At 39.8% G+C, this 17,457-nt stretch overlaps 2 protein-coding genes across 4 annotated transcripts in view; one reads left to right on the forward strand and one right to left on the reverse strand.

Annotated features, from left to right (window-relative positions):
• The first annotated feature begins 598 nt into the window (after positions 1–598).
• On the forward strand, positions 599–15,438 carry tfg (trafficking from ER to golgi regulator). Of its 3 annotated transcripts, none has more exons than XM_059343320.1 (8): positions 599–748; positions 2,554–2,767; positions 3,003–3,086; positions 6,209–6,355; positions 7,752–7,919; positions 8,012–8,161; positions 14,002–14,097; positions 14,218–15,438. In XM_059343320.1, the coding sequence occupies exons 2-8, from the start codon at positions 2,584–2,586 to the stop codon at positions 14,619–14,621; spliced, it is 1,233 nt and encodes a 410-aa protein (XP_059199303.1). In that variant the 5' UTR covers positions 599–748; positions 2,554–2,583; the 3' UTR covers positions 14,622–15,438. The 3 variants fall into 3 exon arrangements, with proteins under 3 accessions (XP_059199303.1, XP_059199305.1, XP_059199304.1); XM_059343322.1 differs by having other exon boundaries at positions 14,002–14,082; XM_059343321.1 differs by having other exon boundaries at positions 8,015–8,161.
• Positions 15,439–16,223: 785 nt separating this feature from the next.
• LOC131979601 (target of Nesh-SH3) overlaps positions 16,224–17,457 on the reverse strand; it is a 31,833-nt gene continuing 30,599 nt past the window's right edge. The window contains exon 25 of the mRNA XM_059343643.1: positions 16,224–17,368. Within this exon, the coding sequence (XP_059199626.1) occupies positions 17,253–17,368 (116 nt within the window). The 3' untranslated portion in view covers positions 16,224–17,252. The remainder of the gene's footprint in view (positions 17,369–17,457) is intronic.

Raw genomic sequence — 17,457 nt, forward strand, 5'->3', positions numbered from 1 at the left:
AGAAATTCAAATACAGTCAGAACATTCATGTCGGATGGAACAAACAAAGTCTGGCATCACAAAATTGAAAATAAATAAATATGAGACAAAGTGAATGAAGTGCATAAGTCAGTACAGGTGAAAATTAAACCAAATAATAAAAATAATTAAATTAAAAGGGAAGGAGGGAAAAAGAAAGAAAGAAAGAAAGAAAGAAAAAGGCATGACATATTACATTTCTCCAAATATTTCTTGAATAATTTTGAGAGTATGTATACATTTGTTATTATCAATTGTTTTAATATAATCAAGGTAATTATTACATTCTATTTCAAAGGCAGGAAAGAAGGGTCGACCTTTGGAAAAATTGGCCTTGTGAATGTGGAATTTCGCCATTAAAATAATCAGATTAATTAAGTGTTGCATTTCCTATTGTCATTGCTATGATGTAAAAGTATATCTATGGGTTTCAAATTAATTCGTAGGTTGGAATGTGAGGTGATGTAAACTTCAATTTTTTTTCCCAAAAATGAAAGATTAGTTTAACAGGGTGACTGTATATATATAAATAAGGTCACAACCATCAGCACTTTGCTCCAGATGGTCTGCGGCTGCGCACAATGAATGCCACGTACTGGTTGACGTTGACAGTCTCGGAGGACACTTCCTGATGCTGGCACCCGGGTCTAGCTAGGCTAGCTAACCGATTTAAATTTCACAGTTTGGGGAAAACCTGTGAAATACAGCGTGGTCAAGTCGTCTGATTCAGGTATAACATTTTATTTTCTGTTGGGTCCAGGTACATCATTATTAAGTTATAACAACACGGGAGTTTTTCCGCTCTCAATGTTTGAGTGGTAGCTAGCATGCTAAGTGGTTAGCTTGCTAACTAGCTACTAATGTTACTGTCGTTACGCAGGGAGCTAACGCTCCGCTAGCTCGCCCAAACAGGTGTCAAAGCTAATTCGTGGGGAGTTACTTACAAAAATATCCACTAGTATTATTTTAAAATATTAAGGAAGACAATAATATACTGCCTTACGCAGCGGAAGCTTTAAATGCCAATGAAAGGTAGCCGATACAAGTTAACGTTATAGGGAACGGCTTTTTGCCGACTGATTGCAATAAAGTGAAATTAAGCCAAACAATATCACTCTAAATCATTGTATTACACAACGGGAGTTTAACTAAAATATTGCTTTTTACTCTGTATGGTAAAGAGTGACAGGGCAATGTTTAAAGGGCCTAGCAGAGCTGATTATGGGCCACTGACAGATGACTCCACAATAAGCGTAAGCTAACATTACAGCTCCGTCACATTATAAATGTTTAATTACAGTGTTCCAAACGTTTCACCAAGCAATTGGTACGCCATTCTCGGTAGAAACTGGTTTGTTGTTGTTTCCATTTAAAGTAACTGTCTGCTAAACGTTAGCTACCACACAATCCCTAGCATCCAGGCAATTATTCATCTGGCCAGGGCAGCAGTCAAAGCCATAGCGTTTCTGGAATTAAATTCACAGTCAGTAGTTCATCGTGCAGCCAAGACACATCAGCAGGTAACGTCATAGTTAATCCAACAGCTGACTACACACGATGAATGAGACACTTCCATTAATTTGCTAATGTAACTGAGTGTATACTATCGTTACAATGCAAATCTAGGATTGCAAGGATTGTCAAACAAAATATGTGAGTTTCACCTAGCACACAAACAATCAGATTATAATTTTACAAAAGATCCTGTAAACATCGCTGAAATCTTTGATTGTTTTGTCAAACTAGTGGACGTTTTGGGTCAAAGTCTGTAATATCCTAGAGTTGTCTTTGCCAACTCACAGAGTTGTGTTTGACCCTTAGACTCTGCAGTTCAAGTGAAACTGTGTGATGCGGTTTCAGCACAGGCATGATTGAATTAGATTAAAATGAGTAATAACAGACTTTACAAAACGCATTAATTCCCTGCAGGGAGATAGCCTCATTGTTAAAGGATTAATGGAGACTATTAAATCAAATCTTAAGTAGAGAAGAAGAAAACTCCCCCCTGTCTTTTTTTCAATTGTCAAAGTGCCCTTAAGGGCGACAACAAAGCTTAGTTGCAAAAAATAAGCGCTGCTAATTTAAGTGTTCTTGTTAATGTAACAGACACACATTTGAATCAAAAGTAACAACTTTGACAGCAACCACTTCTCCTGACCTGTTGACCTACATACACAGACCCAGTGTTATCTACAGCCTCAATTGGGCTATAATGATTTAATTATATTATTAATTATTAATTATAACTTTAACCCTAATCTTCCAGTCGTAGTAGGAGGCAGCATCTTTACTTGCAAACACTATTGTAAGTTAGATCAATTGCTTTGATACTGTTGATGACTAAAGTTATTTGACCTCCTTAATTTATTTTAAGTACATTTTCTTCTGTAATGATTAACATATAATCAAAGTTAGTCAAATTCAGCTGTTCTAAATTTGTCTCAAATAGGCCCTAATTAGCTTTGAGAAAGAGGTAGGATAACAGGGGGTTTTTTTGCTTGTTTTTAAAACTTCATCTCTTCTGACCCTGTTAAGTGGTGGGAGCAGAAGAGGTCGGACGGCACCATGAACGGCCAGCTGGACCTGAGTGGGAAGCTGATCATCAAAGCCCAGCTGGGCGACGACATCAGACGCATCCCAATCCATAATGAAGACATTACTTATGACGAGCTAGTGCTGATGATGCAGCGTGTCTTCAGGGGAAAGCTGCAGAGTAATGACGAAGTTACCATTAAATACAAGGATGAAGGTGAGTCAAGACATGTGTCCTTTGTCCTAATCAAGAGTCAAAGTGTGAATGTTGACAGTAAGTTTTCCTCAGGCAAACTTATTTGTTATAAACTAGTATATGTTTTATGATACTTGTACAAATTACTTGACCATGTAATTCCATTTTTTTGGGTGGGTACCATAAGGTATTTGCTTTGGTAGAGATAATTTTGTTTGCAGAGAATCATCTGCTCTTTCTTTTACCTTTTTTCTAGATGATGACCTCATCACCATCTTTGACAGCTCTGACCTCTCCTTCGCCATCCAGTGCAGTAGAATACTTAAACTGACTTTGTTTGGTAAGATATTAAATACACTTCCTTTCGGTTTCGCCTTCACAGACATGCACTGTCATGCTCTGTGAATTTTGCTTTAGAGCAATCCAAACTTCAAACCTGTAGATGCTTTAAATCATGTGACAGTGTTATCATGATGAACTGCAGACGAAGATGTTTTGCATCAGCTGTTACAGCCTTCAGTCACTGGAGGGCAGTCCAGCTTATGTTTCACACAAAACCTCAGCTGTTCTCTGTCCAAATGAATGTTGTCTACACTCCCTTCTGACTAATTTGAGGTGTAATTTTTTTTGTGTTTCTTTATTTGTTTGCTGAACCGGCAATTGATGGATGTATTCACAAAAGCCCTGTGTGCCAGTTAAACTGGTTCCTTATCTTAAATATGTACCAGCCCAGCTAAATCCAGTCATTCATTAGGCAATAGAAAAATAACTTAACTTCCCAAAGCACCATATAGCCTCACCATAATATGTCAGCTTTAGGGCTTTTTTGTCCATAGTAATGACACATTGTGTACATTTGTGTTGAAAATGTAAGGGTTTTACACAAATTACTTGCAGTACTTGCAGTCTATTAAGTATTAATTGATTAATACTTGACTAAGAGTGTGCTTCTTAATCAGTACTTAATGTAAATGTAATACTTAAGATACAAGGGGAACCCAGTAACTAACTGGCATATGTATGCAGCGTTGTAGGTAAAAGTGTTTTCTGTCTGGTTTGATTATTAAACCTTGATAGAAACTAGATATTTTCCAGACATTAACAAACAATATATAAAGTTTGCATGCTCTTTCAGCACGTTCACGGGGCTTGACGTTCTCAGGCAGCATTCCTGATTTCAGGCAAAGAGCAGTTTTAAATTAATTTAATGCTTAATTTAATAGATTGTATGCATTTCCTTCTGGATACATTTTCAGGCTTACAAATCTTTAAAAGCTTAAAGCCTTGTGTACATTGTGGGTTTTTTTTAAGCTTTTAGTGTATTTTGTCAGAAAAAAAAAAGATTTGGGTTTTGCTAATTTTATGGGCATGAAAGCAGATTCTAATGCTAAGTTAATGATGAATTATATTGCATCCATCCATTAGGTCAACCCTCTTATCCTTAGAAGGGTCACAACCTCAGAGGGGGCTGGAGCTGATCCTAGCTGACATTGAATTGTACTGATAATACGTGCCATCTGGCCATTTGACCGCTTTCTTTAAATTTAATATTTTCAAGTCATGGTGATATGAGGCCAAATATACCACATGATCTGAATCTGTAAACGTCAAAATACAACTTATTGTTTTCATTGATTATGTATGTCTCCATTACATGTGTTTTTGTTGATATCCATGAATTATTCTATTTCCTGTAAATTAAATTCGCTTGAGGGCAGGACGATGTCCCAGTTTTTTTGGCTTTGTGATAATCTAAATTGTTTTTCTTCCTGCAAGGAAATTAAGTTGTGGTTAAGATTTACCAGTATGGAATATAGGCATAAATAAAAGTCAAACCTAAGATATTTAGCCTACAGAATATTGCTATCAGCTGTAAAAACAAAACCATACTCAAACCCATGGCACACAGTTGATATGCATTTTACAAATTGAATAATTTATCAAGATTTGAAACTTAGATGGCTCTAACAAACTTAGAAATACACTCACTGTACTCGTGAATCTGTAATGACAACATGATGATGTTTGCTGAGCTCTGCTCCAAGTCATTCTGTCCTCCTGATGCATCTATTATTAGCCAGGGAGCTGTAAGATTTTTCTCCCTCTCTTTTTAAGAATTTTTTTTTACTTCCTTCCAATCAAATCCTGGCCCACCATTACGTGTCATGACCTCACGTGGAACTGATATTCTCGGGACATGTGTAGAGATTTAAAACAAGCGTAGCTGGGATCTCGTGGCAGCCCCTGTCTCAGCGCAGCACCTCATGACCCTGTGCATCTCTGTTCAGCATTATCCACTCAAACAGAGAAGGTTGTTTGACAAAGGACTGTCCGGCAATGGAAATTTCAGTCCTCTGTCAATTTGTAGTGGGACAATAAGGGGTTTAAAGAAGGCAGAGTGATCTGTGTGGTGCAGGTCACATGCGGTCTAAGATTGTGAAGACCTTTTGTCCTGTGTTTCCTGCAGATTGCCACTGTAATCATGAACCTTAGTTTTAATTGTATTTCATTAAATAAGCAGGATAAACCTGTCCCCTTTTGTTCAGCATTCCCTAGCTCCGTATTAGCTGGCAGGGTGTGTTGAAAATCTCAGTTCCTCTGTCAGCCTGGTTGCTATTATGAATAGCTTTGTGGATTCAACCATGTGATGTATGATCTCTGTAATCTCCGGTTCACCATGTGGAGTCAACAGGCCACCAATTAGAATGTAAACATACTTAGTTTAGAATTAACAGCTTTTTCAGACCAATGAACTGCAGAATTATGAGTATCCACTTTCCATTTATTTTAAATTAGCAGGTTTTACTGTATAATACTGTTTGTGCTTATGACCCTGCTCTACATTTCCACTTAACTGTTAATCCTAATTTGCCATTGGTAAAAACAATAAGTCCCAACAGAGGGAACAACACGGTGTCCCTGGCTTTCATTTGTGTAAATAACCAACAACCTTGCTTTTAAGTTTGCTTGGCTCTCTGTGGCAGCAGTATATTGTCTGCTGTTGGTCCTTGACAAACGCATATTTGATTTTCATGCTACTTTTTGTTTGGTTTACCATCTGCTGTGATGTCGACACTTCTGTACAATCTGACCCAGATATTACTAGAAGCTCATGGCTCTAAGTCAGAACTAGACCATGATCTATGTAAACGAGCAGTTCAAGTGCAAGACAACATTACCCGAAGTGGGAAATATTCATAACAAATGAGATCCAGATTCAGTAATGTACACGAATGCCCCATTAATAAAGGTATGAACTTGGGGAATTGTTGTGTTCTGCAAAAGCAATCAGAAGTAGAGTTCCATCCATCACCCTCCTTGAAGTCTAACCAACACAAATGGAGTCAGCTGTGCAGAAATGGGGAAGTGTTTGACTTTGCTCAATATCATTCCTGAAAGAAATAACAAGGACTTGTTTAATTTTCTCACTTGTTCCCCCTCTTCATCTCTCATTATCTACAGTGAATGGTCAGCCGAGGCCTTTGGAGTCTAGTCAGGTGAAGTACTTGCGCAGGGAGCTCATAGAGCTCAGGAATAAAGTCAACAACCTCTTGGATAGCCTGGAGCCCCCCACAGAGCCTGGTCTGGCTGCTACAGCACCTGACAGTGGTAAGCACCCCACACATCCAAACACGCACATATGCATGTTGGAGCTAGATCAACACATCAGCTGATATTAGCTTATTGCAAAAATAGTATCTGTGTATATGTTAGCAGATATGTGGAGGTAAGGAAGTAAAGTACCAAAACTAATGCTGCATTCCAAAGTTTTATTCCCTTTACTTTTGGTACATACTGCTGCCCTCACAAAATGCATACTGTTGCATGCAGTATGCATACAATTGGGACACACTTTCTTCATCAATATTGCGCCTTGAACTTTGACCCTCTTGAGGATGTGTCTGAATAGACAGATGAGCGTAGGACATCCTGATATTTGTGGCAAACTGCATTTGGTTTACTAACATTGGGACATGCTAAATATTTTTCTGGCATGTTGAATAGTATGGGTATTGAAACGCAGCCTAAGGTTGAGGTCATTTAGTGTCACCTTTTCATAGTTGTCCACCAGAGAGCACTGATGAGTTGATTTTTCAGCTGCAGAATGTCCTGCTTATTTTAAGAAAAACAAATCTAAAGGATCCATATCAAGAATTGTGTTTGAAATTCAGTGTCTGTTGTATACTATACTGTAATATTGAGTCTTTCCTACACTGCATGGATACAAAACTGCTGTTTGAATTCTTGTTACAGGAAAACCCATAACGTCTGTCTATTAATGAAAAACATAGCCACATTCTATAGCGCACACAACAGATTTTAAGTATAAAAAATCATTTAAAACTCTATCACATGTACTTGTATTATATACAAGATAAACTTGTAACATCCACAAGAAAAGAAAATTTTGATCTCATGGCCCTCTGAACAAGTAACACTTCATATTCCACATGCTCAAAATCATAAGATCTATATCCCACAGGGACATTGGCACCAAACTGAGACAGTTTATAAGGGTCAGGCATTGTTGGAACAGTTTAATAACTTGTGTTTCATGTGAAGATTTGTCTGGAATTATGCACTAAATTTGTAGCTGTAGTAATAAACTGCACACACACTGGTTAAATCCAGTTTGATTGTGGTCACTCTCTCTCTCTCACACACACACACCACAAACAGAAAGACGCCCTTTCCTTGTCATCATAAAGTGAACAAAGCATTTACATGAGGGACATGTGTTGAAATATTACAGTATGGTAGTAAGCTGCTGCTGTATTAAAAGTGATTTTGTGCTGCTGTTTTTTAAATGAGGCTTTGTCAATGTTCGTTTTTAAAACTTTAAAAATACACTCATACCTCTAATACTACATGTTTGTGTTAATAATGTAATAACATTTTTTTTCTTTTTTTCTCAAAGTCATGCAAAACATTGCACAAATGCATTGCATAATGACCACATTTTTCTTCATCTCTGCTGGTTCTTAAACATTTCTGTTGTTTCTAGAATCAGTGGATGGACGGGAGGGCAAAGTGATTGCAGCAGACCCCACAGTGAAACAGGTCACTCCAGTCAGCGCAGCCAGCATGTCAGCCTTCGACCCATTAAAAAACCAGGACGAGGTCAGCAAGAATGTCATCTCCGCTTTTGGTTTAAGTGAGGACCAGGCCCCAGGTATTTCACCCTATCCAACTGCATAAAAGGAAAAAAGGGTCATTATATAGCTGTAATGTAAAAAAATAAGTTTGTCTTTTGTTTCGACCAAGTAGCTCCACCAGCGGTCGCAGCAGAGGAGCGCTCAGGAACTCCTGACAGCATTGCCTCCTCCTCGTCTGCAGCCCCTCAGCCAGTGGTGCCCCCCCAACCACAGGCCCCCTATGCTGGAGTACAGCAGGGACCCCCAGCTGGCATGGATGGTAAGACGTGCATACACAGCTACTGTCCCAAATACACACATGGCATATTTAATACAGCATAATTTGTGAACACACAAACAGAAACACACTCAAGGTAGGTTTGGGTCGATGGAATGCATTATGGGAGAGTGTCCTAATGACTGCAGGGAGTTGGAGAACCTGCAGTGTGTGTGGTTAAGCAATTTAATTTTCTTTTAAAGTGGTGCTGTAAAGGAAGGCTATATGGAATGTTTTTCCAAAGTTGCCACCAATGTAGCCTCTTGAAAACGACACCTCACTGTTGAGCAAGTTTGAATGTGTCGCCCTTAACCACAAATCCAATGCATCGGTAGTACTGGTTCTTGCATTAGAAATAACAGTCCACCACCCAGGGAGATATGTGCTCTCCTCAAGTATTTGCTATAATTCATGTATTGGTCAAGGTAATAATATTTTTAGTGCAGATTTGTGTAAGATAAATCAAAAATGTAATCCAATTAAGCAAGTCTGCAATGCAGGGGGCAGCATGCCAAGATTCCCTCATTTCCTGCCACCTGGCACACAATGCACTTGACCCCAGTGTCTATCCCTGCACGTGGTGGTTCTGCAGGGCAGGAACTTCGTGTTGTTCTTTCGGGTTCTGCCTGCACGAGCGTAATGGGCTAAGGCCTGACCACCAGAGGTTCTGTCGACTGTGGTAATGCACATACAGCACAGAACATGCACAGAAACAAAGCGTCTTTTTCTCTTTTTTATAACTGTGACTAAAGGATTAACTCCAATAACATGTGCAGCCATTGCTACAGTCAGTGCAGTCCTACTGTATGTGAGATGTAATTTCATGCCTCACTTGACTGTGTCCACTCTGGACACAATTACACATTCATGAGTAATTTAGCTTTTGTATGGCAGACTAAAATCAAAGAATGTACCAGACCATACTACATTACCATTGTTTAGTCAGCTGTGTTGATTAAATTCTCCTTACCTTTTATTATTATTATTATTGTTTCTTATTGAATTACAGGCAGCATCACATTTGTCCTGCCAGTGATTAGATTAGGTGAAATGTTAATAGAGTGGAAGAAGGATGAATATACAGTATTTATTTTAATCAGTTTTGCACATGCTTGTTCCTTGTTTTGGGGAATCGGATAATTTCTGCTGTTCAAGCAGCAAGCTCCATTAAATGAAAAATGATACTTGAGTCTCAGCACTGTGGAATCTTAATCAAAACTCTGTAAACAAGAGTATTCATGGAATTAGGGTTTATCTTACTCAGCAAGACTTTATCACAGCCCTCCCCTGTGTGCGGTCTCTGACACGGACATGTTGGACATAAAGCCAAGGCCTCGATGAGGATAAATGAACACTGGATAAGGCAGTGTGTTGGCAAAAACAAACAAGACTTATTTTACTTCATTTTCTCAGCACCGGTCTGGGAACTGGTCTACTGTGCCAATCTTGCATTTCCGTCACGTAAGTATCTCACTTAACATGAGGGAATTCTCTGGCTTGTGTCTCCTGTTAAAAAAAGGCCCAGACAGGTGCAGCCACAGAGGTGACGCGTATTGTATTGTTTACCACATCGCTGCAAGTGAATTGGATCGCTTTCAGAGTGTGGTTTGGCCTCGCTAAATGAGGAGACCACTGGAGCAAGGAGATGCCTTTTTGTTGCATTTTTGTGAGAGCTGTAACTGGTTTTCAGAGCGGTCATGCTGTTGACTCTGTCTGACCACACCTGCAACTCTGAAGATCAGCACACATGTGTTATGAATACTGCCATTTAACTGGTGGTTTGTGGTTTGGCCTGGTTGGCGTTGCAGGGCCTATCCATAGGGAGTTTAGTTGATCCAGATGAAGACTTATTTAGTCACAGGTTTAGCCAGCCCAACAAGATGCTCATGGTTCTTTGTTTTCCCTCCATAACACGAAGACTAAAAGAAACAACAGGCTTTGTTTTCTAATAAGTAACGTGTCTTTGCTGATTTGATGTTTGGTTCTGACTGGTTTTCCAGACTTTATTAGGTGTGGTGATACAGGGTTCATGAAGGCATGTTATTATGGAATTGTTATTGTTGAGCAACAGTTTCAAGTTAGTCATGCTGTATCTTTCTTGCTCTGGGATGGTTCTTAATACACATCTGCCAGATCACTGGTTCCCAACCAGAGTCACTTGTACCACAGGGTTATGTAGAAAGATTGTGGAGTAGTTAGGCTACTGATAGAATGATTCTAATTTTTTTTAAGTGTGATTAGTAGAAATAAAAACGCATAAATGGGATTACAAATTGGTTTCAGGCAGAACTTTACTTGTTTATGTCACAATAACCAATAAACTACCAGAGAAATTAACACTAATATAAAGGACACACCTCTCACTGAATCAGTTACAATGTGAAGGAATTGAAAATGTGGACTCGGTATAAGCTTCACCAAACCTCTTGAATAAAGAGACCAGGCGTGACATTGGCAATATCAGGATTACTGTCTTGTTTGAAAAAGTTATTATAACCATATCAAAACCCTGCCAACATACTGAAACCAGTATGTCGTCATCAGTGTCAACCTAAAATGACATTAGATTCAGGCGGACACGTTGATCTCTAGTAATTGGTTAGGGAATATTGAATCCCCTTCTGCCATGGAAACCAGTTGGTGAAGGCTGAAATATGTCTTGACTGAAGATGTCAGGCAATCAAATACTTGATGTAGGCAGCAAGATACGAGGCATTAAATTGGCTGAGCGCCCATTATTGTAGGACTGAGATTCAACTAAAGCCCCTCTGTGTGGGACCGCTTCAACCCTGCTAAAGTTCAGCAAGCCTGTGAACCAGCTCCAGGGGAAATTTTTCTGTACCAAGTAAAAAGATCATTCCCCCACAGAGATCTGTAAAGTACTGTTATTATACACATTGGCAGTTCTAGCTAGAAACCGTCTTGTAATCTTGTAGCAGGTTGTTAGATTAATCTCCAAGCCCGACGTGGCAACGGATAGTTCGTCCTCTCCTTACAGTTTCACTTCTTCATCTCTTTTTTTCTTACTTCCAAGGCTACAGATGGTTGGCACACAAAGACATTAAACTAGATCCTGCCCAGCGTCCTCTCCCACTCGGCCCTTTCCTTAAATTATTCCTGTCTTTGGCTGCAGACTATTTTTCAGTATGACAGCCTCAAGGCAAATCAAAACAGCCAGTCGATGCACGAGAATTTATAAAAGGTAATGCACAAGATTGGATGCCAACTGAGCATGTGTGGCCTTTTTAAAGCTAGCCTTAAGCTGACTTTCAGTGCAAGCTTCGGTTACTTGTTACCATAAGAATGCTGCTAACAAGATCCAACAGCAGATGGTAAAGATTTCAACCTGTTGTCTGTCAGATGCTGATAGACCTTTTGGCTATAGTTTACATCTGTGCAAGAAAGGCAGAACTGTACACACATGTTGCAGTGGCTCAGACATTTGCACGAGGCTCTTTATCAGATGGGCAGACCCGTGTTTGGTGTGAAGTGTTTATTTAAAAATAGGTTCTTACTCTCATTACTCCTTGAGGCAGTCTTAGAGGTCAGCAGAGCTACAGCCAAATGCTTCGTTGTTCCAGTGAACATCACTTTCCCAACTTGTTTTATTTTTCCCGAAGCATTGCAACTCTCTTTAGTCATACCCGCATAATTTCTTTGTCCAATGAGCGCTTAACAGGCTCTTAGCTGACCTCTTGTCTACACTGGAGGGAAATTAGAGCCACACATCCTTCCATCACCCTTGCATAACACTCATGATGGATTACAGGCCGAGGTGAACAGGAGGAGAAGCCAATTTAGCACACATGCCTTCTCACACAATATAGACCAAAAAGGTGCTATCAGGAAGATAACCGATGGTTGCCACATCACTTCAGTGCATATAAAAAGACACTAGAGAGGCACACTGTTTCTAGCTAAATATTTAGTTGTCAAGTGTCTCCCTTACAATGCAAAGTATTATGACTTGTTTTCTCATGGCGTGTTCATTGAGTCACAGCTGCAAAGTCAAACATTCAACGATTCGCTCTTAAGAGACCGATTCGACTCCCAGTCTCACAGTTAAATTGTCACGGTGGGGGAAAATGTGTTTACGAAACAATGTATCATTCCATTCAAGTTATAAGAAGTTACTGAATGTCCGATTTTATAAAATCAAAGAATACATGTATTAATGAGAGCACTCTTTTCAATTTTATGAACGATTCTCTATTAAAATCAGCAGCGGGAGGGAATCAAATTTGGCCCAAAAAGTTTTCTTTACAATCATGAAAAACACCAAAATACATGACATAAAGCTTCAACACAGGGTAATTAATAAGCAAAATTAATAAGCATTAGTAAAAGTTTCCTTGATTGAGTGTGTACTGTGCTACATTGATTATTTCAAGGTGCATTGAGGTTCTTTGACAGTACATAACTTCATAGGAGTCTGTTTTCAGCTTTGCTTTGCTCAGACTCTCAGGAATTGTAAAGTGACATGTCAGCCCTCCCAAAGAGTGGAAAATCAGTTCTAGTTTTACCAGAGTTTTTTTTGTTTTTTTTAAAACCCTGAACCCTGGTGCAGCCCTCTTTTTATTCTGCCTTCTCTCTTTGTATTTTTCATGTGTCGTCACCCCACTTTATATGCCAGGCAGGGAGATTTGGGAGTAAAATTTAGGCCTTGTTAAGGGAGAACGCTGCTATGCCAAGTATTTGCTTGTCTGCTGAACATTGAGGCATTCAATGGAAAACTTGATGAGCAAATTTAAAATAACAAGGAAAAATTGTTTCCATGTTTTTGAAACATAAAAAAGATGTGCAACGGCATTACTGTCAAGCGAAATATCACTGATTACTCATCATGCAAATGTTGCTAATAAGTTTAACAAGATGCTCCAGGCTCCCTTTGAAATTCAGAGGCCTTTTAAGGTTGATGGCTGTCCTCCACATGTGCATGTTTGCAGTGTGGCCTGTTGAAGTCATATATAATAAAAGTGCAACAGGAAGTTGCTGTCTGCAAACATAGACATGTCTAGTGGTACAGAAGACTACATACCTGAAGTATCAATGTCTGTGTTCTTATAGTTGATCTTTTACTTTCAGTGTTTGTGTGTTTATGTCTGCTCGGGCACCTGCATGCTGTTCTCTATCTCCGAGCCAGATCTTACTGTAATCTGTGGGTACGGGGCTTTTAGCAACCAATAGTTGTATCAAAGTAGTTGCAGCTGTTTTTATTGAAGCAGTTGTGTTATTCTATCCAGATGCACAGGTGTTTCCGTGAAGACACAGAGACCCCATTTACACTTTCTTACTTCATGCATTTTGGATAGCTATTTCATAGCAAAAGCAGCGTGTAAATGCAACCAAGATGCATTAAAGATTGATTTGTTATCCGATTGCATTCCAGCCAGATGTTTGAAAGGTGTAAATGCATGTCTGTGTAGGACCTCGGCCTACACTCTACAGCGTCTGTTCCCTGAGATAATGGCACTAAAGTAGCAGTTGAAAAGCTGTTCCAAATTTCACACATAGTCACACAGAAGGCTCCGTAGTGGATAGTTGTCAGCCAGCCATCAGGTCATTGCCAACTGTTAATTGTTGCAACTAAATGTTTTAAATGCTTAAGTTCCTCTGGCGTTTTTTGGCATTTACCAAATGGCTTCACGTGCATGAAAACAACAAGAGTCATTGCAGTCGGATCAGCCAGAATGATCTGGCCAACAGCAGCATGTGTAAATGGAAGTGTATTAAAATTGTATCTGGATTTTATCTAGATATGAAATGGGGTCATATTGTTAGTTGGATATCTTATTTTTTCCGTTCTGTGTGTGTACTGATAATGCTTGTCCCTGTCTCTTCAGGTCAGGTGTATCAGCAGTACCAGGCTCCAGGTGGATACCCGCCTCAGCAACCAGCTGCCCCGCCTCAGCAGCAGCAGTACGGTATGCAGTACTCTGGTAAGATTAAAAATAGTCAGGATGTAAAAAGAAAAAAGGTAGCTGCTGTGTCATGAAATAAGCTAAGTCTTTTCTATTGGGAGAGAATCAAAAAGACTTCCTACCTCCCTCTCTCCGCAGGTTACAGTGCGCAGCCTGGAGCCCCCCAGCCTGGCCCACCACAGCCACAGCCGCAGCAGCAGTTTCAGAACTATGCGCCTCCCTCCTCCCAGGCTCCAGCCCCCGGTCCGGCTCCAGCTCCGGGCTTCCAGGGTGGCCAGCAGCAGCCCCATCCATCTCAGGGAGCCCAGCAGTATCCACCAGGAGCCTTCCCTCCCCAAAACTATACCTCCCAGGCCTCCCAGCCTGCTAACTACAGCCTGCCGCCCAGCTCCCAGCCCGCCTCTGGGTACCAACCCCGCCCAGGATACACCCCGCCTCCAGGTAACACTGTCACCCCTCCACCAGGAGCTGCTAACCCGTACGCCCGCAACCGCCCCCCTTACGGCCAGGGCTACACTCAGCCAGGCCCTGGGTATCGGTAAAAGAGGATAAGCGGATGTCACTGATCCTCACACACCCTCATACCCCTTCCCCGTGTGTGGCTCCAACTGTTTGGAGTGGGTGCAGGAAACATGTTTTACTGCTCTGCATTCCCCCCACGTACAAATATCAAGTCCAAATATAAAACAAGCAACCCCCCCAGTCTGATGGTTAGTGTTTGTATGCTGTCTCTCCAACACACCACTCTGCTCTGGCCCCGGTGTATGTTCCTTGTGTTATTTTCCCCTCTCCACCACTGTCCGCTCTGCCCTCTTGTATCTGTAAAAATGTAACCAGTCTGTATGCACACACCTGGGAGACCAAAACAGGCTGTTGCACAAATTATTATTTTCATGGTAACGCTTCATTTTGCGAGTGAGATCAGCATCCACACTCTGCTTTTGTCGTCCATGTTGATGACTTCTCGGCCGTTTGTGTTGAGTTTACTACGTATAGATGCATTTATAAAACACTACCTTAATGAAAAGTTACCCTTTTGTCGTTTGTTTTAGTCTGTTTTTGTTTATTTTCTTTGATCAATTTCACCACCATGTCGGTATTAATGATGTGTCAATGAAACTGCCCCATGTTGGGAACACTAGCTAAGTGATGGCGTGTGGGAGTTGTAGACCCCTGTGTCATGAAGAAGGCTTCTTTTGTTTAGCTAATTATATCATCTCCAGTATGGCTTGCTATTCCTCTTTCTCTTTATCTTATCACTGGTTTTTACTAATAAATCAAATTCCACCCTAAAGTGAGATTAGTTGTTTATGTATAAACTGTAACATTTTTTTGAACCTAATAAATGATTGAAACCCAGTTGGAGTTCTTTTTATCTTGTTTTGATATTGTGTTGCTTTTGGCCTGCACGTTGCCTTGCTGTCTTTCTTAACACTCTCTCTCACTTTGTGGTTTGTGACTTCATGTCTCTGTTAAGTTTGGCTTCTCTCTTCCTCTTCTCCCCAACCCAGATTTGGAAAATTGTGGTAATGCTGGTATTCCTATTTTGTTTTCCTGCCTGTGGGTTGTGGTTGGCTGGGACATGTGGCATGGGAGTATGCGGTTGGTATTTCATATCAAACTGTCTCACTGAGTGAGAGAAATTGAGCGCATAGGGTTTATTAAAGATAATTTAGAGAAGTGTGTTTAGCATTGCTCTTCACCTAGTCTGTGCCAAACCGAAATCACTGTCTCTAGATGTAAATAGTCTGAAATATCGATACAGTGTGAAGAATTTATAATTCCTGTTTGGCTAATGTCTACTTCTGGAGTAAAATTTCATATTTTATTCGTAATCCTTATGTGTTCGATCCATTCTCCCACAAAGGAAAAGTTTGCCAATTTGGGGAAATTTCTGAAGGAAAACAAACAGTCCCATTTTTCTAACTTGCTTCCATTCTCATATTTTTGAAAACGCACTATACTGACTACACTCCTCACAGCTATAAGTAACTTCAGTGAGTACATACAGTAACCTGATAAATGGCTCTGATATCAATCATCTAATCTGACTCTGTAAAAAAACCCTTAGATTTCCCAAAACTTTTCCTTTAATATAAAAGGCACTGAAGTCAGATGAAAATAAATATCAGTAAATATAAAAACAAGATTTATTGCTGAAAACATACATGGAGCATCAAAAACAACTGCAATCATGACAAATGTGGAAAAAAAAACCCTGACAGTATCTCTCCAATGATCTAACTTTATGTACACTTTGTCGTAAGTTTGAACACAAAAACATAAATTATGTAATTTGCTTGTGTCATTTCCACATTGAAGCTCAGTTTATGTATGTATAATATCATTTTTATACATATTTTATTCTTTTATAAAATATAGAACAAGACTGCACCAGCAATTAAAATACATAAATCTTTCCAAGTGACCCACATAAACATTGCGCTGAAGCTTTCTTACAATAGATAAACAATTTGGCGAAAAGCTGTTTTATCTTGTACCTGAAATGTATGAAACTATGAACCCTGGTATACATACTGTACTTCACACCATATACATATATGAAAAAAATGTTTAATACTGTGCAAACTGCAACTGCTAATAATCCCTTAGGGCCAGCAGAAGGTCAATTCTGCATGTCTGTGTGTACTTGTATTTCACACAGTCCAAATGTACAATGAAAGTATGGTTGGCACCTTTCTGTATACAAATGACGCAATGTGTGTGCTCACTGACATGCAAGTATTGGGAATAATTTGTACTTTCTCATCTCAAAAGCCTGAGCACACACAATATTCAATAACAATCCCCTTTGATAAATAATATCATACAAGTTACTACACTTTGGGAGCCAGCTTCCCAACATTTTCTCTGTAATTACTGTATATTCGACATTTTGGTTCACTCAGACCCCTACATTCCTTTGTTGAATGCATTTTTGATAAATAGAGAAATTAAGACCAATGTTACAAATACACTCAATAGAGTTTTGTGACACCTAATAGTCCTGTACAGGTTCATACCTGGGAGATAGGCTGAGTTCAAACAGACAGACCCATCTACAGTGTCCTTGGTAACATGAAAGAAAGGCCCACCTCCCTTTGGGCCGAGTCAGACATCTTCTTCTTCTTCCCGCCAAGGAAGTCATCCTTCCTGGACAGCACAGTGGGGTCTTACCACTTCCCAGGTATGGGTGTGCCACACTCGTACCAGCCTACATAAGTAACATGTGACTTCCCTCCAATCTCCCCAAAGTGGACTGGTTCCTGTCTCAACGCCCTATAAAACCCTGGTACAATACAAAGACACAGAGGAAAATATAAGCGTCTACACAATTAAAGACAGCGGTTGGTTAATGGTTATAGTGAATCAAAATAC

This window comes from Centropristis striata, chromosome 10 (assembly GCF_030273125.1).
Source record: "Centropristis striata isolate RG_2023a ecotype Rhode Island chromosome 10, C.striata_1.0, whole genome shotgun sequence".
Classification (NCBI taxonomy): Eukaryota; Metazoa; Chordata; class Actinopteri; order Perciformes; family Serranidae; genus Centropristis; species Centropristis striata.

Bases quoted from the DNA above. Each gene is read 5' to 3' on its own strand.
- tfg (XM_059343320.1), top strand. From the start codon at position 2,584: ATGAACGGCCAGCTGGACCTGAGTGGGAAGCTGATCATCAAAGCCCAG. The intron at 2,768-3,002 runs GTGAGTCAAGAC...CCTTTTTTCTAG, and splicing joins CATTAAATACAAGGATGAAG to ATGATGACCTCATCACCATC. The intron at 3,087-6,208 runs GTAAGATATTAA...CATTATCTACAG, and splicing joins ACTTAAACTGACTTTGTTTG to TGAATGGTCAGCCGAGGCCT.